The sequence below is a fragment of the Amyelois transitella genome, chromosome 26, assembly GCF_032362555.1.
Source record: "Amyelois transitella isolate CPQ chromosome 26, ilAmyTran1.1, whole genome shotgun sequence".
Classification (NCBI taxonomy): Eukaryota; Metazoa; Arthropoda; class Insecta; order Lepidoptera; family Pyralidae; genus Amyelois; species Amyelois transitella.
Window position 1 is genome coordinate 1,115,429 of NC_083529.1, and position 16,090 is coordinate 1,131,518.

Consider the following 16,090-nt stretch of genomic DNA (forward strand, 5'->3'; position numbering starts at 1 on the left):
ACAAAAAAAATAAGACCACTCCATCTCTTTCCTATGGATGTCGTAAAAGGCGACTAAGGGATAGGCTTGCAAACTTAGGATTCTTTTTTAGGCGATGGGCTAGCAACCTGTCACTATATAAATCTCGATTCTATCATTAAGCCGAATAGCTGAACGTGACCATTCAGTCTTTTCAAGACTGTTGGCTCTGTCTACCCCGCAAGGGATATAGATGTGACAATATGTATGTACATATGTATGTATGTATGTTTAAAGAATTTGCGAGAATCCCAACTCCTCTTCTCCTTCCCATGGATGTCGTTAAAGAAGACTAAGGGAAAGGCTTACCTGAGTCATCTAGTATCAAAGTCCGCTAAAATGCTGTTTCAAAAATTTAAGGAATATATAAAAAACGTTTTTTTTGTATTAAATTTACCACTTAGACAAAAAATACTAGCAGGTTTTGTGGATTTTACTCTGGTAATACGGGAACTAATCTAATTATTTGGAAATGCATGTTATAATTTTAAATATAACGTAAAATATTTTCATTATGGCGTATTTTGCTACGAACAATCAATTTAAAGGGAGTTTGAAACAAACGTCAAGAATTTTAGAGGGATTTGTTGCAAACAGGGACTAGAAATAAAAAGCGTTATGCAATACGGACAAGACAGTAAGTGAATAATATTTTGGTTTTAAAAATAAAACAAAATAATTAATAAAACAAAATAATTAATAAAATATTAGCAGTTTTATTACTATCATTGGAAAAAGCAGGTAAAAGCATTAATGTGAATGGATTATGTCAGGTAGTACATACCACGCATTATTCGATTTTATTCCATTGTTTATTATCAGATTAATTTTCAAGAAGCGTGGACCGTCATACGCATCATTATATCATTTATTTTTTACTAAACAGTATTCAATACTAAGTACGAAGTCGGTAGTTAATTTAACAATCCTTAAACGTTAAATATCAGGTTGATATTAAAATTAAATGTGAATATTAAAACTAAATATAATGAAGGTACTTTATAAGTACGTGTTGACTGAAAAATTAATTTACCTACAATATGTAACTATACTAATTACTCATTTTGCATAACACCATCAAAGCACTTTGAAAGTAGTTTTACAGTAACTTTTTACCTACAGTTTTCGAGTTTCCTTAGTGCGTTTCCATGAAGGAATGTCGCGTAGTTTCTTCCGCGCTTCCTTAGGATCACATTTTTGCACAAATTGAACTAAATTCTCCATGTTTTCTTATTAAAAACAATAAAAAACCGGAGCAACCTTTTAACTGAGATAAAAAAACTGCCATACTGTTTTGAATGACACGTGATCACAATACCGCGCTGTCATTGGCTAATTTCTTTTTAGCGGATTCTGAAGTAAACAACACGTATTTTAGCGGGATTTGCAATGAAGGTAAAGTTTTGAGTGCAAATTTCTAAAGGTTTTGCCAGGTTTTAATGAGAAATGATAATGACATCATAAAAAGAATACGTACTGGCGCCATTTTTATCTATTACCTCAATTTTTATGAAAAAGTCTTTTAGCGGACTTTGAAACTAGACGCCTCACCTATAAACTTGGGATTATTCTTTTTTGGCGATAAGCTAGCAACCTGTCACTATTTGAATCTCAATTCCAGACAGCTGTGCGTGGCCTATCAGTCTTTTCAAGACTGTAGATTCTGTCTACCATGCAAGGGATATAGACGTGATTATATGTATGTATTACAGAGCGCTACCACAGGAAGAAGGAACTATGTTTCCGAAACGTCCACTAATAGGTAGCGGGAACGATAGTTCGGGCTCGACCGCCACAGAGGGAAGATCTTCCGCCAGGCTAGGTGTTATGCCTGGGGAACCGCGGCTCCGACGATTTTGCGTCGGAAGTTGTAACTATATATCCTCAAATCCGTGAAATCTTTGCTTGCGCGATTAAGACTTTTCGCTGTTTTTGACTGATAACGTTGCGTGAATTTATTTTTGTTGCGGCGTATAGATGTTGCCACAAAGCTATTATTAATTTGTCAAGATCATTTAATATGTGCTATTAACTTGCTTTAATACGTTAGTGTCAAGATAATCGGTTGGAATGACTATAGATCAGCTAATACCTACGTGACTTGACCCGTGTCTAATCAAGCACCTTTTATTTATTTATTTATTTGGAAGACCAACAACCGTTTACAAAAAATAGCGCCACATATGTATAACAAATGGTCAATTATTGGTCCTCACAGATACAAAACACTAATACAATAAAAAAAAGTAACATCAATCTCTAAACAATCAACAATAACAATTTATGAGTTAACGTCTAGTTACTAATTTTAAAAGAACTTAATTCTATCACCAGTTAAATATATACATATTATTGTAATATCATCCCAGGTTATTCTTTTATCTTTTTAAATGTGTGGAAAGAATGGTGGTAATCCACACACACTAAAAATAAGTGTCAGTTTAAAAAAAAAGGAATTCATCACAATTCATCATTCATTATCGTTCTCTCAAAATCATTAACAATAATCCTTCAGGTACATTTATACAACCAATCTTGATCTTTGATAGCTGGTTAATAAAGGCGTGATTATCAGCCGTCTTTGGAGTGTTCAGTGCGTGGTAGATTAATCATATACATACATAGGGTAGGGTTACTGTTACATTACATCTGCATCCCAACGGGTAGACAGAGCCACAGTCTTGATTCTTCATTGTGACAAAGCTTATTTTTGTTGCCTTTAATCTGAAGCCACATTATGACTCAATACGTAATCACATATAATCGTCTATATCCCTTGCGGGGTAGACAGAGCGAAGTCTTGAAGAGACCGATAGGCCACGTTCACCTGTTTGGCTTAATGATAAGAGTTCAGATTCAAATAGTGACAGGTTGCTAGCCCATCGCCTAAAAGAAGAATCCCAATTATGACTTATGACTCAAGAGTATGAGAAAATCACCACGTTTCTAAACCGTGACTCAGTCATGATAATCACTCAGGAAATACATTTTGAATCAGTTTCTCTTTTTTTCCAATGATTTGTACATTTTATCTACTTAATGAAAGATTGCTTGAAATAAGTTAAGAATTTGAAAGACCAATTTAAAATTGAATGATAATGAAAAATTTTATAAGTTGATACGAGTATAGTAGCTTCTTCTGGGTTCATCGTGACAAATTTAAATAAATAAATAAACCGGTAAAAAAGGTGGTCGAATTGGTAGGGTGCTCGGTTAAAATGCGTGATAAGCATAAAAGGCACAGGTTCAAATCCCACCTCGGCCATGTATGAAATGACTATATTTTTGAAGTCTGTATACTAACTGATGTTCTTCCGGTGAGGAAAAACACCGCGAGGAAACTTGCACATTCAGGCAACTGAATGTGTAACCATGATCCAATAGGTTAGGTTCCCCTACAAAGGTTACCGAGGTCAGATTTTCTTCGCTTCGTGTAAAAACCTGAGTCCCCCAATCCACAAAAAACCAGGATAACGCCAGGAGAAACATATTATATTTCTATACATACATACATAAACTCACGTCTATATCCCTTGCGGGGTAGACAGAGCCAGTAGGCTAAATGATATTACACATATATTAGTAAATAAATATTAACTAGATGTGCCCGCGACTTCATCCGCGTGGAATTTTAGGTTTTGTTTTAGTTATTTTGGGCCTCATTGAAGCCCTCAACGATTAAAGACATTGGAATAACTGAGCTTACTGATAGAAATTTCTCTAGAAATAATACTCTTCAGTTTAAGTTCTATACTTATTTTCTTTTTCTTTGGTGTGTAGAACATCGCTCACGTTGGTATGGCCATTTAAAAAGACGCGAAGGAGACCACGTGGTGACAATTGCGCTAAAATTACCAGAACAAAAAAAAGAGGTAGAGGCCACCCGCCATCGACCTGGTGGTCAGACATCCGAAAGGATCTCAAGCAAGCCCAGTTGCCAGAATCGACAACCCAATACAATACCGAACAAGTCTTGGCGCAGAAAAGTGGGGAGACCCGACCCCACATAACGGGACCAGGGATGGAAGAAGAAGTAGAAGAAGAAGTACCTACATTAATAAAAATAATATAACAAATTTATAGAAAAGATTGCCGTGTGGTTCCCGGCACCAATACAAAAAAGAATAGGACCACTCCATCTCTTTCCCATGGATTAAAAGGCGACTAAGGGATAGGCTTACAAACTTGGGATTCTTTTTTTAGGCGATGGGCTAGCAACCTGTCACTATTTTTGAATCTCAATTATATCGTTAAGCCAAATAGCTGAACGTGGCCATTCAGTCTCTTCAAGACTTGGCTCTGTCTACCCCGCAAGGGATATAGACGTGACCATATGTATGTATGTATGTTATAGAAGAGATACGGAAGAACTCGCGGGAAACAGCTAGTACCCTACTTAGTTACCTACGTAGTAAAGATTTTTTTTAATGTTATTTTCGAACTAAAAATAAAGAGGTCTGTCTGTTGACCCCTATCACGATAGCAAGGTATCTATTTATAAATAAAACACAATGATATTTTGCATTAGCTATGCATGTACAGTCAACTATATATTAACCTACCCAAATTCATTGCAAATTAGCCTTTTTTACCGAGTCATAGATACTGCGGGGTAACTTTGATATGCAGTTGACTGTACCAAAAGAATAGTAAAGTTTTAATTTCAAAACTGTATAACAATAAACAAGTTGTAAAATCTTACTTAAATTGTAAATGTACTTATCTACTTAATAAAATTATTTATGATTTTTTTAAGTACTGGTAATTTTTTATGTGATTGTTTATTACCTATGTACATAATTACTTTCAATAAGTACTTCGTATGTACATAGTACATACATGAATCAATCAATCAATGTATGATCATGTCTTTATCTCTTGCGGGGAAGACAGAGTCAACAGTCGTAAGAAGACGTTGTTTGAAGGCCACGTTCATAACAGAAATTCAAATATTGACAGGTTGCTAACCTTATAGAGGAATCCTAAGTTTAAAAACCTATCCCTTAGTCGCCTTTTACGACATCCATATGGAAATAAAAGGAATTAAGTGGTACTAATACTTACGGTATAATATCAACAAAAGCTTTAATCTGTTAGGTTTTTGTAATGTAAACAATTTATTCTGAATTCTTGGCATTTTACAGAAACTGCAATTTGCAATTGCAACGTCCACTAAGTCACGTAAACCATTTCGTTGCCATTCATAAAAACAAAAGACCCTGTACCAATGCACTGTTCATAGAATAATCTTTTTATCGCTAGGGCTCATGGTACAGGCCATATCAGCTGAGATGCGAGGATTCCATTCGAACATCAAATATCGAAACAAACATAGACGCGTCGCCGGTCGTGGGGGGAAGTCGTTCAAGTTTGTTGTGTGCCAGTGTTAATTAAAAAAACAAAATGAGGTTTCTATCGAGTTTAGTATTTTGTTTTTTGTGCTACAGTTTATCACTAGCCAGTGTAAGTATTTTTTCATCTATTTTTTTTTATATTTGCACGTGTGATGTTGTAATGGCCGGTATTTTGGCTATATTTTTATTTAAATTGAATAAGATAGATAACTAATTAAAAAAATCAAAATAAATATATTATTACACCTAGTGGGTAGGTGTAATTAATAATTTATTTAAGCAATCTAAAGGCGTGTTACACGTATAAAAAAAAAGAAAAAAATAGTCATTCATTCACTTATCTTATATACCTACATATTTATTTTACAAATATGCACTCTTAATAAAGAGAAAAGATTTGTATTTTTGTATGTTTGTAACGAATAAACTCAAAAATTAAGTACCTACTACTTATGATTTTCCAGAAAGCCACAGATTTACCTAAAATAGAGCTTTGGGAGTGACAAAGGCTAATTTTTTCTGGAATTTCTCACGTGTGCGAAGTCCAGCGCAAAAGCTAGTTACAAAATGAACATAATTGAGTTCTCGTTTTCGTGGTCGATACTAGTAGGTACATAGCCAATAAAAATAATGTAATTAGTTTATTAGTTTAAGATCGTGATATAAAAAAAATATGTGTTAGGTACCAAAGATTAATAATTAAAGATATCAATCACGTCTTTATCCCTTGCGTGGTAGGCAAAGCCACCAATCTTGGAAAGGCCGTGTTTTGCTAAATGGCATTATAATGGCTAGATGAGATCACATCGCCATAAAGAAGAATCACAACTTTGAAAAGATTTTCAGAAAAATAAATTGTGAAAAAAAAACATGACGTGACTACGATTTATTTGTTTTTTAATCTATAAATTTTCTTTCTTGTTTATTTAATTTTCCTGAATGTTTTTCTCCTTATATTAACTTTATTAAATTTAATATTTTCGAATTAAGTATATGACCTTTATAAAAACTTCTAAGTCCTTTAAAAAAAAAGCACGTGCGACGTAGCAACAATGGTTCAACACCCGATCACGCGATGATGCCGTGTTGTTGTTCCTTCTCTTTCTAAAAAAGAGACAGGAATACTGCCCTAATTCCCTATCCCTTGGGTTGTCATTAATCTCGTCAGAGGGGAGTCACGTAGACAGATTCGTATTGAGACGGCGCTAGCTAGAAATATTTGTGGGCAACTATATGTTAGCGCCCTCTAGTAAGTTTGTTTGTAAACTCTTTACTGCATATAAAAGGAAATGTAACAAAAATAGAACAGTCATTGGATTTAGAAGAATATGTACAATGGCGGACTTATCTCAATCGAGATTTCTACCAGTCAACCAAATATATGTTGTAATTATAGGCTGATAAAAAAAATAGGCTGATATAAATAATATAATCACATCTATATCCCATGCAGGATGTACAGATTCCTTTCTTGAATCTGTCTCTTGAATGTCATCTCACACACTCTTGAAAAAACTGAAACGCCACGTTCAGCTGTATGGTTTTATGATGGAATAGAGATAGCATACTGGCAGGTTGCTAACTAAGCTGAATTCCATCATAAAGCCATCCAGATTAAGTAAGGCAAGTCTTTTCTAGACTGTTGGCTCTGTTTATCCCGTAATGGACCTTTATATATTTACATACATACATACATATTGTCACGTCTGTATCCCTCGCGGGGTAGACAGAGCCAGCAGTCTTGAAAAGACTGAATAGCCACGTGAGAGGTTGCTAAACCATCGCCTAAAAAGAATCCCAAGTTTGTTAGCCTTTCCCTCAGTCGCCTTTTACGACATCCATGGGAAAGAGATGGAGTGGTCCTAATCTTTTTTGTATTGGTGCCGGGAACCACACGGCATCTTTATATATTTTTTTATGATATTTTAATTTTTACCTTTATATTTGAATGGAAGTACATATAATGTATATATATATTTTGTTTCAGGACACATATAGGGCTGCAACATTTGGGTCCAGCGTCTTCTCTGATCTACGGAGATATTTACCAGCCTTGAAAGATGCTTCTAAACATGTAAGATTCCTCATTCTCTTTACTTCTTCGGCTTTAACTTTGGCTGCTTTGTGCTTTATTTTATACGTACTGAGACGATCGCCTTTATATTCTTTAATTTCCTCCCACCCTAAGGTTGACTGGAAGAGACGGCTTTAGCGATAAGTCCGCCTTTGTACCTCATAACATACATACATACATACATAAAATCACGCCTCTTTCCCGGAGGGGTAGGCAGAGACTACCTCTTTCCACTTGCCACGATCTCTGCACACTTCCTTCGTTTCATCCACATTCATACCTCATAACCTGGGTTTTTTTTTCTGTTTCTCATCTAAAAGAGTTTATCTATCTATCTTTAGTCCCGGTTACATCCTCAACACTGTGGAGAGGAGACCGTGGTATGCCTTTGAACATGATCCTGGATTTAGTGAGTCAGGTTTTTACACGAACCGACTCCCGTCTGATGACCTCCGCAACCTTTGCAGGGGAACCTAACTAGCATTGGATCATGGTTACACATCCAGATGCTTGAATGCTCTGACCGTTCCCTGGGATGATAGTTAAAATATCAAAAGTTCACATACTAGACATATAATCACGTCTATAGATATCTATGCGGAGTAGACAGAGAAATTTCGAAAAGACTGATAGGCCACATTCAGCTGTTCGGCTTAATGATAAAATTGAGATTCAAATAGTCACAGGTTGCTAGCCCATCGCCTAAAAGAAGAATTCTAAGTTTATAAGCTTAATATCCCTTAGTCACCTTTTACGACATCCATGGGTAAGGGTTGGGTGGTCCCATTCTTTTTTCTATTTAAGCCGGGAACCACACGGCACGAATAGAGATCTATGTATAGTTTAGTTTGTATTTAGTATCATTTAATGATATATATTTTGTCCTCAGGATGTAAATATAGTCGTTTTGCCTTCAGGAGATATATATACGGCTGAGAATTATGATGAGGTGAGTAAAAAAATTAAAATTAAAAATTATTATTAACTAGCTTATGCCCAATACTTTGACGGCGTTGTTTCTTTTTTCGCAAAAAAAAACGCAGCCTATGTAACAACATATTTAGGTACCGATTTCATCAAAATCGATTCAGTGGTTCAAGCGTGAAAGCCTACAGACATACAGGCTTACTTTCGCATTTATAATATTGGTAGAGGTTAAAAAGAGGTCGTCTAAGAACGTGATGGTTGGACGATCTGCGAAAAGCCGAGAAAAACTAAAAAAAGTTTGAAACCGCATCAAAATCGGTTCAGCGAATCTACTTAACTTTTTTTTTAAGGTGGCTAGCTTGAGCTTACAATGACGCGTTTGTAATATTGTTCCTATTTTCAGGACGTCAAGACCTTGTCAGACTTAGCCCAGCAGACGAACTTATATATAGTAGCTCACTTGCTGGAGAAAACCCAGTGTCCGAATGGTGAAGAAGTGGTAAGGAGTAACCTGGTCTTCGACAAAGAGGGGTCCATTATTGCTGTGTAAGTCATCTCTCTCTCTCACTCTTATTACATACGCATATACATGTCTCTCAATCTTTTTATTAAGAAATGTGGTCGGGAGAATACATTGTACAGATTAATTGACTAATACGAAGTTTAAATAATAAAAAACATACATACATATAATCACGTCTTTTTCCCTTGCGAGGTAGGCAGAGCCAACAGTGCTGAAAATACTGATAGGCCACGATCAGCTTTTTGGCTTACTGATAGAATTGAGATTCATATAAAGTGACAGGTTGCTAGCCCATCGTCTTAAAGAAGATTCCCAGGTTTGAAAGCCTATAGGTACCTGAGATGCCTTTTACGATATCCATGGGAAAGAGATGGAGTGATCCTATTTTTTCATAGTAAACAAACGTTTAATAAACAAATCAATTCACATTACAATAGCCTTTTATTTCTGTATGTTTAGTCGACCATTGATTTCACCTTGAAGATATGTTAATTATATTGTAGTACTGCTATCAATTTGTTAGAAGCAATTTTCAATCAGGTCAATGATTGGCCTACTACGAATTTAGCTATTTAAACGCTTTATGTGTTTTGGTTCCCGGCACCAATAGAAAAAAATAATCGGACTACTCCATCTCTTCCCCACGGATGTCGTAAAAGGCGGCTAAGGGATTGGTTTATAAACTTGGGATTCTTCTTTTAGGCGATGGGCTAGCAACCTGTCACTATTTGAATCTCAATTCTATCTTAAAGCCAAATAGCTAAACGTGGCCTACTTATCAGTCTTTTCAAGACTGTTGGCTCTGTCTACCCCGTAAGGGATATAGACGTGACCATATGTATGTATGTATTATAAGACATTTTAAAAAACATTTAAATATTATTTTGTTTTCACAAAATTTGTAGACATCGAATAAAACTAAGACTTAAAACTTATATAGTTTCGCAGAAAAAAGAAAACGTGGACGATACATACATTATTATTATAGTTATGATATTTCTAAATGTAATATCAAATTTACATAAAATTGATTTTTAAAATTGAACAAATTTTAATTTGCTTTAGTATCTAGTTGTAATTTCGAAAAGATTCGAGATCTGTGAGTAACAAATATAAATCGAAATCAATGTTCACGTACGAATTCTGAACTACCTACTTATCATTTAAGCGGCTAAAATTTTACTTTAAATATCATTTCTTTCCAAACAGTTACAGAAAACCTATGAACAACATAGCCAATTGCACCTTCACGAGCAAAGACGTCACAACCTTCACCTCTGACTTCGGCGTGACCTTCGGACTCCTCATGGAGGAAGACCTGGTGTTAAGACCTCCAGGGTTGAAGGGGCTGAAGAACTTCGTGGTAACTGGCCCTTCGCAAGCTGATATATCGTTTTTGAATGGTAAGTAATTTTGGAAAAGTCCATATATAGTAAAAAGTAAAAGTAAAAAGAATTTATTCAAAGAACACCATAACAAAAAGACAAAAAAGGAAACAAAAATATGTATAAAAATAGACATGTATTTATTTACTAATTTATGTACACAGAAAACATCGAGACTGATAAACACAGGAAACAAAATTACAAAGGTTCTGCTTATTTCAAAAGAAATCTCTTCCAGCAGACCCGAGATAGGAGACATGATGGAAAGGGTGACAGGCGTGTACTCTACTCACACAACTAATAATAGACATACATAAACAAATAAGTACATATATAAAATATAATAAAATACATATATAAAATATACAAAATAATAAACTTACATAAAATATGTAGTATGGTGCTCCCGAAAGGGTACCCCTTCAGCATAATGCTGGCTGTAAACATTCCGGAACAACAATCCGGAAGATCAGCGCCTGGTGCCTGGGTAGGCATCACGGATATAGAATAGAATAGAATAAATTTATTTTCAAAATTGGATACAAGGTATCACTTATTGACGTCACATAACTTAAATCTAATTATAACTACTACCGCTTCCAAAGCGCATCTGTAGAAGAAGCGGCGGAACAAACTACACTGCAGCAATATACAATATATAAAAGATATACGTACAATACGTACGTCGGAGTCACTGTAGTGAGAGCGATAGTTCGTGCTCGACCGCCACCAAAGATCTTCTAGAAGATCTTCCATCTTCTGCGAGGCTACGAGTTTATTGCCTTGGGAACCGCGGCTCCGACGATGTTCTGTCGGAGGTTATACAAAAATATACCTACATATGCCCGTGAAATCTTTGTTTGCGCGATTTAGACTCTTCGCTTTTATTGGCTGACAGCGTCGCGTCATTGGCTGTTGTCACTTGTGGCGTAGAGATGTCGCCACACTTAACTTGGCAATATCTATGTAGCGGGAGTGATAGTTGGAGCTCGGCAGTCACAAAGGGAAGATTTCGACTTCCGCCAGGTTAGGTGTAATGCCTGGGGAATCATAGCTCAGACGATGTTGAGTCAGAGGTTGTATTTATGATCCAATCCGTGAAATCTTTGCTTGCGCGATTTAGGCTCTTCGTTGCTATTGGCTTAGCGCGTCACATTTTTCGCTATGATTGACAGATGGCTTCGATGGCGATAGCCCATTTTACGAATATTCCATTTTACGATTAGTTCTTTTTACGATTAGTCTTTTTTTACGATTAGTCCATTTTACGATTAGTCCATTTTACGATTAGCCCATTTTACGATTAATCCATGTTACGATTAGTCCATTTTACGATTAGTCCATGTTACGATTAGTCCATATTACGATTGGTCCATTTTACGATTGGTCCATTTTACGATTGGTCCAATTCACGATACTTTTGCATGCGATTACCTAGTCCATTTCACGATTAGTTAATTTATTATTCCGAATTTTAACAAAAGTATGTTTACTGATTTATGTTTTGTCAAGCAGCAAACCAATTTGCACCGTCCTGGGCCTTCATCAACAATGTGAATCTCATCACCAGCAGTGCCGTGTACGCGGGCAGATCAGGAAAGGTGGAAGGACAATATGTTGATCTGATGAAATTCATTGAAAAAGGTGATTTTCTGATATTTTCTAATCCCTATTAATGTTATAAATGTCGTGTGGTTCCCGGCGCCAATAGAGGAGGAGGAAAGGAATAGGACTACTCCAACTCTTTCCCATGTGTTAAAAGGCGAATAAGGGACAGGCTTGTGAACTTGGGATTCTTCTATTAGGCGATGGGCTAGCAACCTGTCACAATTTGAATCTCAATTCTATCATTAAGTCAAAGAAAATTGATCATTGAAGTCTATCAGTCTTTTCAAAACTGCATGTTGGCACTGTCTACCCCGCAAGGGATATAGACGTAATATAGATATGTATGTATGTATGTTATATTATAAATGCGAAAGTAACTAACAGATGAACCGATTTTGATGAAACGTGGTACATATAGATAAATGTTGATCCTATGGAAGAACATAGACTTTTTATTGCGAAAAAAGAGGGAGAAAAGGTTAGAAGTGGGGATGAAAGATTGTCAGTTATTTTTTTACGGCGAACAAAGTCGCCGGTAACATGATCTCGTGAACTGTTAGTCAATTAATCATCAATGCTTACTTTTCAATAATTAAAAAATAAATCATTGATAATTAAAAATAAACTTTATCTTATTTGCTAATATTTTCGCGACATAGGTAGGTTGTTGGGAAAACCGATTATTTTGTACGATTATCGATCAAAATCGTTTTATTCAGCATCGAATCATTGACTGACTCAGTCAATAAATCATTTGTGTCAATAATGTACACAAAACGAAAACAATTGATTAGTGACTTGACAAGTGACGTGAATATCATTGGAATTGATAAAATATGGTCCGATTTTGGTACCTATGTCACACGTGGTGATAAAGTAAATTTGAGATAAGGTTGTCTTTTTGTTAAGAAAACCATAAGTAGACAAGTACATACACATGTATAATTGACGTTTTTGACGGCCTCTGTGGCGCAGCGGTAGTGCGCTTGTCTGTGTCACCGGAGGTCCCGGGTTCGAATCCCGGCCAGGGCATGATGAGAAACGAACTTTCTCTGATTGGCCTGGGTCTTGGATGTTTATCTATATACGTATTTATTATAAAATATAGTATCGTTGAGTTAGTATCTCGTAACACAAGTTTCGAACTTACTTCGAGGCTAACTCAATCTGTGTAATTTGTCCCGTATCTATATATTTATTTATTTATATATTTTTCCCTTACGTGGGCAGACAGCGCCAAAAGTCTCGAAAAGACTAAAAATCCACGTTTACTCTATGATAGAATTGAGATTCGAATAGTGACAGGTCGCTTGCCCATCGCCTACAAAAAGAATTCCAAGTTTGTAAGCCTATCCCTTAGTCGCCTTTTACGACATCCATGGGAAAGAGATGGAGTGGTCCTATTCTTTTTTGTATTGGTGCCGAGAACCACACGGCAAACGGTCATCCTATTAATATTATAAATGCGAAAGTTTGTGAGTATGTCAGTATGGATGTTTGATACTCTTTCACGCAAAAACTACTAAACCGATTACGATGAAATTTGGTATGTAGGTAGTTGAAGCCCCAGAATAATATATAGGCTACTTTTTATCCCGGAGTTCTTGCGGGATTGATAGGGTTTCCATGCGGACGAAGTCGCGGGCGGCCTCTAGTATAACATACGTACATTTGATGATGATGATTTCTTTTACATTTCCAGAGTCGAACGAAGCTCCACTGTCAAGTCTTTCATCATCATTTACCAGCGATGACATCACCGGTTTCATCATCAGACCAGTAGATTTGAACCTCAGTCCGGGTGGCTACGAAGAGACTGTCTGCCATGAATCATTTTGCTGCCAATTTTACGTGAAGACTAAAGCAGGTATAATAAATAGTATGTTATTATATGTATATATAAATAATAATAAAATATATTATAGGTAAAGGGTCAGGTCAAAAGTACCCGAAACCGCCGAGCCTGCATGAAGAGAGTTATGAATGTGAATGAAGCGAAGGAAATACGTAGAGATCGTGCCAAGTGGAAAGAGGTAGTCTCTGCCTACCCCTCCGGGAAAGAGGCGTGATTTTATGTATGTATGTATGTATTATATGTATGTATATATGTCCACTCCATCTCTTTCCCATGGATGTCGTAAAAGGCGACTAAGAGTTAGGCTTATAAACTTGGAATTCTTCTTTTAGGCGATGGACCAGCTACCTGTTACTAGTATTTTAAGGGTACTACTAACTGCATTTTAACTAACTACCCTCTCTCTTTTAAAGCATTTCTACACGACTTATCGACTTCTATTTTCCAGGCTTGAAACAACCCAAAATGAATTACTACCTGTCTACATTCAGTGGAATTCGCAGTTTTGACAAAAGCCACGATATAGGAACACAAATTTGTTCTGTGTTCGCTTGTCATCAATTGGAAAAGAGATCTTGTTCCCTGGGGTGAGCACCTATTTTCTATTGTCGGTGATTGATAACAGTAGTAGTAAAATTAGTAGTAAATATAGTAGGTAGTATTAAAATTCGTTGCGTGGTTCTAAAGATCTTAGTTAAACGAAACAATTATCTCGCCGCATTCAAAATAAATGTTAGGACAAGGTATGCCAGTCTTGAAAAGACTGTTGCATCTGTCTACCCCACAAGGGATATAGACCTGACCATATGTATGTATGTAGATATACCTATCACGGTTTATGAGATGCAGCCTGAAAATAAAAAGTGAGATATATATTTAGATTTTTTAGACTAAAAGTATTTTATTATAATAAAGAATATAAACACTCTCCAAATGTACTTTAATCTTTATACGTGTGCTTTCTGGGGGGCAGACATTCGGGGAATGGGACATTCAAGAAAATGGACCTTGGAAACCGTCTGGAAATTCCTGTAATGAAACTTACATGTGCCAGGAGTTTATTGAGATACATATATATGTTTTTTCTGATTGGCCTGGGTCTTGGATGTTTATCTATATAAGTACTTATTTAATATAAAATATAGTATCGTTGAGTTAGTATCTCGTAACACAAGTCTCGAACTTACTTCTAGGCTAACTCAATCTGTGTAATTTGTCCCGTATATATTTATATTTATTTATAATTATTTCTTTAACAAATTCTTCTTTTTATCCAGGTCCGAAATCAACAGCACTGTCGCCTTCGAAAAGATCAGCATTTCCAGTAACTTCACCACCACAGTCAACTACCCTATCATTCTCACGAGCGACGAGTCGAAACTCTTCAAAAAATTCGCATTTCACACCAAACCCGCCAACAAAACTACACTTGCTATAGAAAACGGTGAAAATCTTCTAAGAATAACAATATACGGTCGAGATTTCTCAAAAGACAATCAGAAATATCACGTAGATTTCAAAGATACGATTAATATGAATGTCTATGATTACATTTTCAATGAGGATGTGATAGAATTCTTCGATTATGTCTGGATTAGGTTGAGGATACTTATTATTGTCGTGTCTATATATGTCTTAGAAATGATGTAACTTAGTCGGCTAACCATCGTATATTCGAGTGGATATAGATGAATGGATTTTAGTTCATGAATCTGATCAACTTTTCAAAGAAATCTGTAGCGACAAGAAAGTTGGAATTTTAAGCCGTACGATTATAAATTTCTATCGGGGGTTTTTGTACCTCGTACTAGAAATATTTTGAAAACTTAACTTGAATGTTAAAAGATATTTCTTTTCATACTAAGTATTGTAACTTTCACAAGTCGTTGAATGCGGCGGAATTCGGCGTTATTTTGAATCGTCTTATGAATAGTGGGGACTATTTACGAACGATGAAAAGTCTGATTTTCTCTCTCGTTCTATCTCTTGGGTTCGTTGTGACATTGACAAGACAAATAGCTTTTCAACGTGCGTGAATAGTCGCTTATGTCATGTTTAAAAACAAAAATCCCTCCAAAAATCTTGTGAAATTGCAATGGAGTAGGTACTTAGATCTATAATTGTTGTCTAAGTAATTATATAATTATTACTTTTCGTTGAATGCTATGATTTAAGTGTTTGGTTTAAGTTTAGTGTGAAATCATACTTCACAGGTGTTATTAAGGTTTTTTTAAAAAAAATAAAACATTGCACTTTTATTAAATATTTATTTAATATGAAAAGTGACTTTTTCTACTTTTGTGAAAGTAAATAAGAGGAAATAACCCGTTTACATATAAGTGTAAA

The 16,090-nt window shown here is 35.7% G+C and overlaps 1 protein-coding gene across 2 annotated transcripts; it reads left to right on the plus strand.

Moving 5' to 3' along the window:
* Window positions 1–5,325: 5,325 nt before the first annotated feature.
* Window positions 5,326–15,972, plus strand: LOC106137055 (vanin-like protein 3). 2 transcript variants are annotated; one of them, XM_013337804.2, is made up of 9 exons: window positions 5,326–5,481; window positions 7,360–7,446; window positions 8,336–8,395; window positions 8,777–8,919; window positions 10,106–10,299; window positions 11,797–11,925; window positions 13,592–13,756; window positions 14,193–14,331; window positions 15,022–15,972. In XM_013337804.2, exons 1-9 carry the CDS (start codon window positions 5,422–5,424, stop codon window positions 15,392–15,394), a joined length of 1,350 nt encoding a protein of 449 aa, XP_013193258.1. In that variant the 5' UTR covers window positions 5,326–5,421; the 3' UTR covers window positions 15,395–15,972. The 2 variants fall into 2 exon arrangements, with proteins under 2 accessions (XP_013193258.1, XP_060807886.1); XM_060951903.1 differs by lacking the exon at window positions 15,022–15,972 and adding an exon at window positions 14,718–14,880.
* Window positions 15,973–16,090: the final 118 nt, after the last annotated feature.